Source organism: Echinops telfairi, unplaced genomic scaffold, assembly GCF_000313985.2.
Source record: "Echinops telfairi isolate 266 unplaced genomic scaffold, ASM31398v2 ScPeMD7_60;HRSCAF=208, whole genome shotgun sequence".
Taxonomy (NCBI): Eukaryota; Metazoa; Chordata; class Mammalia; order Afrosoricida; family Tenrecidae; genus Echinops; species Echinops telfairi.
The window spans coordinates 41,845,873-41,857,794 of NW_022103958.1; the positions used below are offsets into that span (position 1 = coordinate 41,845,873).

Consider the following 11,922-nt stretch of genomic DNA (forward strand, 5'->3'; position numbering starts at 1 on the left):
CCCCCCGAGAACATGCTCATCGCACTGAGACCCAACTACCTAAGTCCGTGGCATGCCAGCTGGGTCTGCCATCTAGCTGTGGCTCCACCCAGAAACACCAAAGCAGATCTTTAATGAGCTCTCTCAGTGAGGCATTATGCAGGACTATAGAAGCAGCATGGGGTAAAGAAAATAAAAAGCAAGAAATAGTTCTACCTTTAAGAAGCTTAGGGAAAAAAAAAGAAGCTTAGAACATTCCGGTGTTTGATTTTTTTTTAATAATTACAAAAGTATACATGCTCAATGAAGAAAACCTGAATAAATACAGAAAAGCCTAAAGGAAAGAAAATTGAGATCACTTCAGCAAGCACTGCTGAGGAGACAAAGCCCCTAGATTCAAAAAGCTTACAGTTTATGGAGAGAGCAACCACTAAATAGCAATTAAAAGGTAGCATCTGAGTGCTTTAATTGAGACAACAGTGGTTTTATGAGCAGAGGAGATAGATGCTGCTTTGAGCTGAGTTCCTGCCCGAGGTTAAAGCTCACCAAACTCACCAGGCCACCCAGGAAGGGAGAAGAGGTGCAGAGTGTGAGGGGCACTCCCGCTGGGGCTGGAAGAGAAGGCTCCACTACCATCATTTCCAAGGAGATGAGAGGGCTCTTTGAGAAGAGAGACTCAGTTTTCAATCTTCTCTGTATTTCCAAGCACTCCTGGTCCTTCAGGCTAAGCAGTTCTTTGGTTTGCCCGTCCCTTATCACTGTCAGTGCTGTATGGACCTCCTACATTGTAATATAGAGTCCTACCAGGTGAAGAAGCAACCATCTGGTTTGTTGCATTCTTTTTTTAAATCATTTTATTGGGGTTCATACAACTCTTAGCACAATCCATCCATCCATCCGTTGTGCCAAGCACATTTGTACATTTGTTGCCATCATCATTTTCAAAACATTTTCTTTCTACTTAAACCCTTGGTACAGCTTCTGATTTTCCTCCTCCCTCCTCCACCCTTTCTCCCTCATAAACCCTTGATAATTTATAAATTATTATTCTCTTATATGTTTCCAGCTATTATCTGTACCCATGTACATGCTCTGGTCTAGCCGGATTTGTAAGGTAGAAATGGGATCATGATAATGGAGTGGGGAGTAAGCATTTAAGAACGAGAAGAAAGTTGTATGTTTCATTGTTGCTACACTGCACTCTGTCTGGCTCATCTCCTCTCCGCGACCCTTCTGTAAGGGGATGTCCAATTGCCTACAGATGAGCTTTGGGTCTCCACTCTGCACCCTCCCTCATTCACAATGATATGATGTTTTGGTTTTTGATGCCTGATACCTGATCCCATTGACACCTCATGATCACATAAGCTGGTATGCTTCTTCCATGTGGGCTTTCTTGCTTCTTAGCTAGATGGCTGCTTGTTTATCTTCAAGCCTTTAAGACCCCAGAAGCTATATCTTTTGATAGCCAGGAACCATCAGCTTTCTTTACTACATCTACTTATACACCCGCTTTGTCTTCAGCAATGGTGTAGGGAAGGTGAGCATCGTGGAATGCCAGTTTAATAGAGCAAAGTGTTCTTGCATTGAGAGAGTACTTGAGTGGAGGCCCAATGTCCATCTACTATCTTAATACTAAGTCTATAAATATATATACATAGATCTACTCCCCCATCAAATATATAAATATATTTACATATGTATGTACTTGTATTTAGACCTCTATAAATGCCATTTGCCTCATAGTTCTTCCTCTATTTCCTTTTACTTTCCTCTTGTCCCACTCTCATGCTCAGCCTTCATTTGGGTTTCAGTAATTCCTCTCGGTTACATTGCCTTTGATCAAGCCCTATTAGGCCTCCTACACCCTCCTCACCACCACTTGTTGTTCCCTTGTCCCTGGGTTTGTTAACACCCACTTCCTTTTCCCCGCATTTTATGCAAGTTCAGAAAGATTAAAATGGGCTGCTATTTTCAGGAAGACCAATATATTCCCAGTGTTTGTCCATATGTATTTCTTTATGAAATGGATCCCATACTACTTTTTCTCTAATTTGTATACTGCCCCCCAAAAGACCCTTCACTTGCAGTCGGATTTTGCATATGCGTAATACCATGCTTTGTTCTGTCACCTAGTGGCTGTTTTATCATGTTTTTAAGATAACAAAAGGCAAGTGTAAAACATGGTGACAGCAAAGAGTGCAGTGCCCCAGCTCCTTTCCACATTGCAGGGTGAAGCAGCTGACTGACGAGGAAGAGTGCTGTATCTGCATGGATGGCCGATCAGACCTCATCCTGCCCTGCACTCACAGCTTCTGTCAGAAGTGCATTGATAAGTGGTAAGTTGTCTGCTGCCTTCTGGGCGAAGCAAAAGGCAAATACGTAGCGGCTTGGATCATTTTAGCTGAAGACCAGATAAAGAAACACTCAGGCAGGTCATCTCTAAAGCTCATTTGCTGCCAGGTAGCCAAGGGAAGGCACACAAGTAAGATAGACCTCAAGACGTTCATTTAGCATTGGAGTATTTGTAAACCAACAAGTACCTTGTTGGTTTAAATGTTAAGGTCCAAATCGTTGGACTTCAGACTTTTATCTTGAACAAGTGGTCTAAGGAAGAGACTTGCCAGTTGACCAGGAACTTGGAGCAGGTCCCCAGAGCTAACATCTGAGGTTGGGTATGGTGAATAATATACCAGCAGGCATCCCGATCTTCAGGGAGACAGGGAGACCTTTGCTTCCGTCTTCACCCCAAAACGACCAACCTCTGAACTGTCATGTGCAACTATAATTGGTATGTTTTACTGCCAGTTAAAGAATTGTTGACATATTTATGATTTGTTAACTTATGTCACGTTTTATTGACATTTAGGAAGTTTTTATATGACATCTATATTCTTATTTACTACCTATTCCAAGACCAAATGAAAACTTATGGAAATTGTTTTTAGTGGCATTTATGTCTTGTTAATTTATAGAAATAAGATTGATGTTACACTCTTATCACAGAATACAGATGCACAGCCTAATTTTCAGAATGTTATTTGCGGCCTATGCTACATACGTCTGTTACCTATTTTCAAAGTTAGAACAACCTTCTAATGGCTTATAGTTAATGGTTTGGAGCCCTGGTGGTATAATGGTTGCGTGTTGGACTACAATCCTCAAGGTCAGCAGTTCAAAACCACCAGCCACTCTGTGGGAGAAAGACAGGGCTTTCTACTACCATGAAGAGTTACAGTCTTGGGAATTCACAGGGAGCAATTCTACCTTCTCCTATAGGATCAGTATAAGTCAGCATTGATTCGATGGCAGGGTTTGGGGCGTTTTTTGGTGATAGTTTATGGTTAGAATCTATTTCTAAGTTCAGAAATTGTTTTTACACATTATAAGCAAATTACATATACCTAGATATTTAAAAGCATTATAAAAGCATCACGACAGTGCAAAAAGCACTATAGACGTATACAATAGTGACTTACACATTTTTTGTTTTGTTTCATACTTTTTATTGTGGTTTGAACGACATTTACAGAGGAAATTAATTTCCCATTCAACACTTGATAGACATTTTGTTGGTGACATTGGTCGACAATCTCCACAATGTAACCACGCTCTTCCCACTGCCTCTCTGGGCCCTTTCCACTTGTGCATCTTCTTGCCCCTTCATGCCTTTTGTGAGTTGATTTTGGGCAGGTGTGCCCTTTGGGTCTAGTGTAATTGCTCAGTCTGAGGATATTGTTCACTTTATGGGTCTGTTATTTGGCTTAAAGTTGGATTGTATACATAATAGAATTTACTTCTATTGCCTTTAACTCTGGGTCTGCGCCCAGTGTCTTGTATCATTTCATTTGCCAACCTCCACTTTATTGCATATTGCCTTCTCCTCCGCTCAAATTAACACGTGACTACCCTCTCGCAGTGACTTAACCTTTCTCCCCATCCCACCCTGGAACCATCAAAGATTGTGTGTGTGTGTGACACCTTGTTCTTGATCTTTCAGATTTTTTTTTTTGACATTTTACAGTAGTGGTCTCATACAATTTGGGTTTTTTTTGTGTGACTGAGTGATTTCACTCAGCATAATGTCCTCTAGGCTCATTTATGTTATGAGGTGTTTCACAGATTCATCATTATTTTTTAGTATTGCATAATATTCCACTGTGGCTAACTACCAAAGTTTGTCCATTCTTCCAGTGATGGGCATTTAAGTTGTCTTAATTTTTTGCTCTGTGAGTAGTGCAAACTGCCTGCAGAGGTTTTGGTTGCAATGTAAATAGATCAATTTGAGAGGAAAGTTGACTTCTTAATAATATCAAGTCTGATGGGCCATCTGCACATTGTGTCTGTAGGTATTGAAATGTTCTGTAATTTCACCAACAGTTTGTAATTTTCAGTGTTGCGTGGCTTTCTTTAGATTTATCCCTAATATTTCATGTTTTTATTTGATGCTACATAGTATTTTTAATTTAAATGTATGGTTTGTTGCTAGTATTTAGAAATAAAATAGATTTCTGTGTATTGATTTTATATCCTACAACTTTGCTTAACTCAGTAGTTTTGGTAGCTTTTTTGCAGATTCTGTAAGATTTTCTTAAATTTCTAAACATCGTTTCCAAAGATACTTTTGCTACATATGGTGGAGTGTTTACACATTGGGCTGTTAACCACAAGGTCAGCAGTTAGAAACCACCAGCTGTTCCAAGGGAGAAAGACGGGCTTTCTACTCAAGTAAAAGGTTTAGTCTTGGAATTATATCGGATGTGAATTATATACCAGTAAAACTTTTGGGGGGAAAAAAGAGTTTTGTTTCGGAAACTGACAGGCACAGTTCCACCCTGTACCATAGGTTCACTGTGAGCCTGTATCAGTCACTAGGTTCACTCATGACTCAGTGGCAGTGAGTTTTTGAGCTACAACCTAGACAGGTTTTTTTTCTTCCTTTCCATACTTAAGTGATATTTGCATTGCTCCCTATGGGAAAAAATGCTGTTATTCTTACCTTTTTTCCACTATAGATGTGTGGATTGTTTGTTTTGCACTCACTACTTTCAAGATAGTATTTTCTTTTTGATTGTGTTGTGCCTTGGAGTGGTTTGCTTAGGTTGCTTATGCTTGGGCTCCATGCGTTTCTTGGATTGGTAGGTTGACAGAGTCCTCAAATTTAAGCAATTTTCAGCCGTTATCTTCCCAAATATATATATATTCCATCCTCTTCACTCTCCTTTTGGGACTCGAATTCCATATCTGTTAGGCTACTTGAAATTGTCCCACAGTGCTCCCTGATGCTGTTTTCCTCCTCATAATTTTTTGCTCGTTTCTTTCTTTCTTTCTTGTTTTCAATGTTCCATTTAGATAGTTAATGTTGCTATTTATCAGAGTTCACTAAGGTTTTCTTCTGCAACATCTGACTTATCATGAATCTCCCCAATGTATTACTCCTCTCTGGTGCTACGGATCTCCCCTCTGTAAGTTTGACTTGCGGTTTTTAAATCTCTTCTGTGTCTCTAATTATTATGTGTTCTTTCCTCTAGTTGTTTAAGTGTGTAGAAGACAGTTACAATAATTATTTTCTTATCTACTAATTGTAACATCTGTGTCTGTTCTGGGTTGATGATTAATTCTTTTTGTCTTCATCATGGGTCACATTCTCCTGCTTCTTTGTATGCCTGGCAATCTTTGATTGGATGCCAGGTATTGTGAATTTGACCTTTTGGGGTGCTGGGTATTTTTGTACTTCTATAAATAAGTTTTCTTGAGCTTTGTTTTGGAACATAGTTACTTGGAAACAATTTGATCCTTTTGGCTCATATTTTTATGATTTGTTTCGTGGGACTGAGCAGTGTTTAGTTTAGGGCTAATTATTCCACACTACTGAGTCATGGCCATTCATAGTCCTCCACACCAGGCCCTCTGAATTAGGAGGCTGGCAGGCTGGCTGGTGGGAATGAGCAGTGTTCTCGGGCCCTGTGGACTTTTGCTGACTATTCCTGCTCGTCCTCTTGGGTGATTCTCTCCTCGTCCTTGAGTAGCTTCTTCACAGTGGGACCTTCCACAGATCTCCAGAGCTGCAGTCCCGTCTCCAGTCCTCTGCCCTGGGAACTCTTGTGAATCCACAATCTCTAGACTCAGTCTGTCAGGCTTCATTTAGGCCCCCTGCTGACTGTGCCTGGACACTCCAGGCAGTCAGGCAGTCAGGGGCGCCCATTGCAGACAGAGCCTGCCTGTTTTGTTCCCCTCACTCAGGGATCACTGCCCTTTGTGGCCTGATGTCCAGTGTGGAAAACCATTGCCCCGTACACTTTTTTTCAGTGTTTTAGTTATTTCAGATTGGCCAGAAACAGAAGTCAGTAATTTATTTGTAAATTGTGACATTTGTGCACAGAACAGCATCTGATCAAATATCTCTGAAGTACCAGAAATCAGCCTGAATAAGCAAGCTTTCACAGTTAGTTTTGGGAAATTTCTAAAATTTTGCACAAAAGCCAAACAGCAATTGTTAATTTACACACTGTAGTTTCCCTGATTTCCCTTAGAGGTAAAGAGAAAACTTTTTGCACTGTATGATATATCTTAGCTCAAATATATTTTTGAATTTTCCAAAACACTCTTTGATGAGAAAAAAATCCCTTTTGAAAAACATAATCTTCATTGATCATATATGAGTTCTTTCCCTATCAGAGAAATCATTCTGCAGGTAAAGATGATCCTTTATTTTAAATCTTAAATGACTCAATTTTTTTAAATAATCATTTTATCAGGGCCTCTTACAACTCGTGTTACAATCCATACATCAGTTGTATCCGACATATTCGTACGTATATTCCATTGTTCTTTTCTAGACATTTACTTTCCATTGAGCCCTTGGGATCAGCTCCTCTTTTTAAATGACTCCATATTTTACATTATCTTTAAGAACTCCTCTTACTGCTTATGAACCATATTTTTATTAGAGCTGTAAGCTTTTGATTCAGCATCATGGGGCCTTAGGACTAAGCTGTATTAGAGATTACTTTTAAAAAGTGACTAACATCTTTCTTTCCCTGTTGCTGTATTGCCTTGCCACTGACAAGAGGTTCCTGGACCAATGGCTTCCATTTAAGGAATCAGAAAAAACATACCAAATCCTTCATGATGGAGAAGGGATTTTCACTGAGGATGCTCCAGGAATTTTGATTGGAAAAGAGAACAACCCGTCTGGGTGTACAAAGATGTTAATAGCAACATTGTAGTGACAGGAAAACTGGTAGGGTTGAGAAAGAAGCCTGGGGATTACGCTAAATCTCCTTTGGGAGGGATAGTTAAATAAATCACAGCATGTCTACACGGTGGGTTATTGTGTTCAAAAGATACACAGTTTTAATGTGTTCTACAGTACATATTGACAGGAGAAAAGGACAGTGTGTGTGTGTGTGTGTGTGTGTGTGAGTCTTAGTCATGCTTAGTCGATCTCTGGAAGCATATGTAAGGAACTAGTAATGGTGGTTGCTTCTGGAAAAGAGAATTGAAGTTTGGTTATAGAAAGGAGAGATTTACTTTTGTGTATTCATTTTTATATACATGTAAGTATACTCTTAAAAGCTATTATCATAAGTTGAATTGTGGGCTGCTCCCCATCACCAACGCCATTGTGTTGTAAATCCCAACCTTTATGCTTTTAGCTATAATTCCATTTGGGAATAAATTGTGTTTGTTATGTTAATGAAGTGGGATTAGCATAGGGTGTATTTTTTTGAATCAGTTTTCTTATAATTTTTATTAAAAGATATTACAGATTTTTCAAGGTTTTTTTTAACTGTTTATTGTGAGATAGGTAGCCGTTTACAGAACACACCATAGTTTTATACTCAAAAATCATACACATTCTGATTCACAGCTTCAGTTGCAATCCCTCAATATACTATTGCTTTTCCCATGTCCTCCTGTTTCCACTTCCCTTCCTCCTCCTTTCCTAACCCTCTGAACTTTGACCTTATTAAATGCTGCCCATGTGATTGGTTATTTTTTTAAATGTCCAAACCTCCCCAGTGTTATCGTTTTCTTTCCAAAACTGTGTATTGTTTGGCTGAAATTGAACCATGAGGGTGAGCTCATATCCAGACCTGAGGAGTGGTGACTGAGAGGTCAACATTGAGACACTGACCGGAGGTAGGATTGACAGGGAAGGTGAGGTTAAGAGCGGCTCTCTTAGGGTAGGGCAAGAGCTCCCGGGAGGGAAGGGAGAACAGAGAGGGGGACAGGAGCACCTTGAGACCCACCAAGTAAGGTCAGGGAAATCACGCCTGTCTGTGGGGCATTGGGATATTTGTAGGATGTGGGTCAGGGAACTATGCAAATGAGGTGAAGAGAGCTGCTGGTGCTTGCACCCGTAAGGAGAAGGGAGGCTTCCGGGTATGCAGCTGCAGTCTGAGTCCTTCCCAGTCCAGCTCTAGTCTTGAGAGGCGGGGGCCAGGGGCTGTGTGGACCTACCCAGAGAGATAAGCTCCTCGGAATGCTGCCAAGTCCAGCTGATCACCTGTCTTTCTGAGAGGCTGGGGGGAGGGGCTGCATGGTCCGACCCGGCCCAAACAGTGAGTGAGAGCCACAGTCTCAGGGTCTCCCAGTCTCGCTCCAACTGATAAGCCTAGTCTTTTCTTATTAAGATTTTGAGTTTTGTTCCACCTTTTCTCCATGTGCTCTCTTTAGAGCAATTGGCAGTGACAGCTGGGTACCATCTACTCCTGGTGATGGAAGCTGATGTCCCTGTAGACTAATTGTCCCCATGTGTCTTTGAGTTTCTCTACTCCTCCTTCCTCTGGCCATTGAAAGAGCAACAGTTGCACCGTAGATAGGATGCATTGTCTTTGTGAACTATGTTATGCCTGTTAGGCCTGCATGTCCCCCAAGACCATGGTCCTGAACCTCAAGTCCCTGTGACTCTACATCCTTCTGAGATAATAAAAGAGATTAAACAAACGAGTGAGACAAGCAGCAGTGGGGAAGAGAAATGCCAAGCCACAGGAAGCTCATCTGGAAGCAGAAGCTCAAAAGAGACAAGGATATCCCCTAGAGCCGACAGAAACGCTTCCCCTCTGGCCAGCACCCTGAACTTAGATTTCTAGCCTCCTTAGAAGACGAGCTAGCCTGTTAAAGTGCCTATGCATACTCTTTTTGTTACCGCAGCACTAGATAGCTAAGAGCCATGTGTGGGTATTGTTTTCCAAGTAAACACATTTTTTTTAAGGGGAAGGAAAAATAACTTAAACTACATTCTTTATTTGATTTAATAGGAGTGATCGGCACAGGAATTGTCCTATCTGTCGCCTACAGATGACTGGTGCAAATGAATCTTGGGTGGTGTCAGATGCACCCACTGAAGATGATATGGCTAACTATATTCTTAACATGGCTGACGACGCAGGCCAGCCCCATCAGCCGTGACCTTTGGATGAAGGTCTCCTGTTGGGACTGTGGGCTGTGAGCGCTTTGACCAAGTGAGAAGAATTCAGGGCTGTTGTGGCACGGACACAGAAAAACTATTTTCCCTTATTTTTGGTATTCTGATGTCCCATTTCTTTTGATAAAACTTTCCATGTCTTCCATTAGTGGTAAACTGAATTTTGCTACTGTTTGAGACTATATTTTACTATTTCTTAATGTGTTCTAATATGTATTAGAACTACCATATATACTCGAATATAAGCCGGCCCAAATATCCGCCGAGGCACCTAATTTTACCACAAAGGCTGCATTAAAAATGTGCTGAGAAACTCAGCTTATACTCGAGTAGATACGGTTAATTGCTTCATGAATCCTTTGCCAAGGTTACATCAACATTTCCAGAAGATTCCGATACACTACTTAATTTTTCAGGGCAGGAGTGTTCTGGAATATTTTTAGTTAGGTTTGAAATAGACATTGAAATATTTAAAAAGAGGTAACCATCTGAAAAATGTTTTAATATTTTTTTATTGACTGAAAATGTAGAACACATCCAAGTGCATGTTACTACTTAACTCTGGTCTTTGTGCTGGAATCTACGGTGTATGTACACCCCCTTGTGTCTAAGTATTGCTCCTGTAATATTTTTACTTGAAATAATCCACAATTATTTCATAACGTTAGCCATGTGTTTTGAACTACATATTTTAAAACTAAAAGTATTTGGGTTTAGTTGTGGTTTCCTCCTTTTCTTTTCGCCCTGTTATCTGATTTAAATGAGGATTAGAAAGTTGGGCAATGACCATGCTTTGTAGATGGAGTTCTGCTTGGGAATCTTGGCTATTCTGGAAATACTTTCCCACAATTGGGAATTGTATTAGTCTAGGTACTTTGGAGAAACAAATCCATGGCAACTCACATATAAGAGAGAGTTTTATGCAAAGAAAATGTGCATCACGAAAACATCCCAACCCAATGCTGCCCAAGCCCACAAGTCCAACATTAACCCATACCCAACACCAGTCCACAAAGTCCTCCACCTCACAAAACAGAGGCAATGATGCCGACTGCAGGAGGAAAGCCGAGTCCGTGAACGTGTAAGCATCTCAGCACTGGCAAGGGTCTCCACACGGCTGCTCCAGCACCCAGGGCTGCATTGGGATAAATCCATGCGGCTTCTCCTTGGGGATGTCTTGTAGGAAGTCACTCTTGCAAGCTGAAGCAGGGAACTGCTAAGGCAGCTGCACCCGATACAACCATCACAAAACAAGAGACCCGAGAACTAGAAAGGCGAGGCTCACCACCCATTTATCCCTCCACCTTTCATCCAGACCCACATGTGATTATCGGCCAGGCTGGCACAATTAACTAACTCAGGAATCTACTCTGGATTGGTTTTGACAATGCCCACACTTCCTGCAGTTTCAGAACAGTTTACTTCATCACATATCTTAAATGTTCGATTTCAATATTAATCTTTCAATATTAGTTTTTGGTGCTTTTATTCACTTGAAGACAACTTTCTAAGGTTCAAGTTTCTTAGACTAAGAATGAAAAAAAAAGATACAAAGTTTTCACCGTATATATAAGGCACCTTTGAAAATTAGGCAATAATTTGGCTTTCATACTGTTTCATTGTACTTCCTTTGAAATACTCTGAATGTTTATGGTAATAATAGAGTATAAATTGGTTGAGAATATGTATCAACCAGTTTTTAAAAAATGTTGTTTGGCAAAATTTTTGCTTTATATTAGACATTAACATTGCAGCATATAATAAAACCAACATCTCCTTTTAAAGTTATTTTAATATTTCCAGGAAAGTTTTCTGACCCGTTATTGGTCATTTGTAAGTATTACTATTTTTGCTAAGTACTAAGGTACATAATTTCAAATTGCTGCTTATTGATGACAGAATTGGGGATCATGTGATTTTTAACAGGCACACAAGTTCAGTAAGCTTATTTCTAGGAATGAAGTCTGACAGAGGATGGCTTGTGTGTGCTCCCAAAAGACTGATGACCCAACCTGTGGGCCTGCGTGACGAGAGTGGTGGCCAAGTCCCAAATGGCCGAGTACGCAGGACGGCCGAAGACCGCGGTGTCCGATATGTGGCCTCAGACAGCAGGCCCTTTCTCTCATTCTTAGACATTGCTACCGTAGAAACAGCTGATTTGTGGTTTTCACACTTTATTTCAGAGTAGAACCTTGCTCCCCTCCCCAAATAAAGCCTTACATAAAAGTTCACATGCATACATACACAGTACCCTATTCTATAAACACCATTTTATTAATGTTTCCTTATATATTATATGAACTTTACATACCATGATAACTAAATATTATCAAATAAACCAATTCTAAGACATACTGTGACTTTTTTTTTTAACATTTTATTAGGGGCTCATACAACTGTTATCCCAATCCATACACACATCAGTTGTGTAAAGCGCATTTGTACATCGTTTCTCAAAACATTTTCTCTCCATTTAAACCCCCGACATTAGGTCCTCATTTTTCCCCTCC

The 11,922-nt window shown here is 40.4% G+C and overlaps 1 protein-coding gene across 2 annotated transcripts in view; it reads left to right on the forward strand.

Annotated features, from left to right (window-relative positions):
- RNF141 (ring finger protein 141) overlaps nt 1–10,128 on the forward strand; it is a 35,427-nt gene extending 25,299 nt beyond the window's left edge. For both annotated transcript variants that reach the window (XM_004711536.2, XM_045290892.1), the window contains exons 5-6: nt 2,211–2,318; nt 9,246–10,128. In XM_004711536.2, the coding sequence (XP_004711593.1) occupies nt 2,211–2,318; nt 9,246–9,396 (259 nt within the window). In that variant the 3' untranslated portion in view covers nt 9,397–10,128. The remainder of the gene's footprint in view (nt 1–2,210; nt 2,319–9,245) is intronic.
- The last annotated feature ends 1,794 nt before the right edge of the window (nt 10,129–11,922 follow it).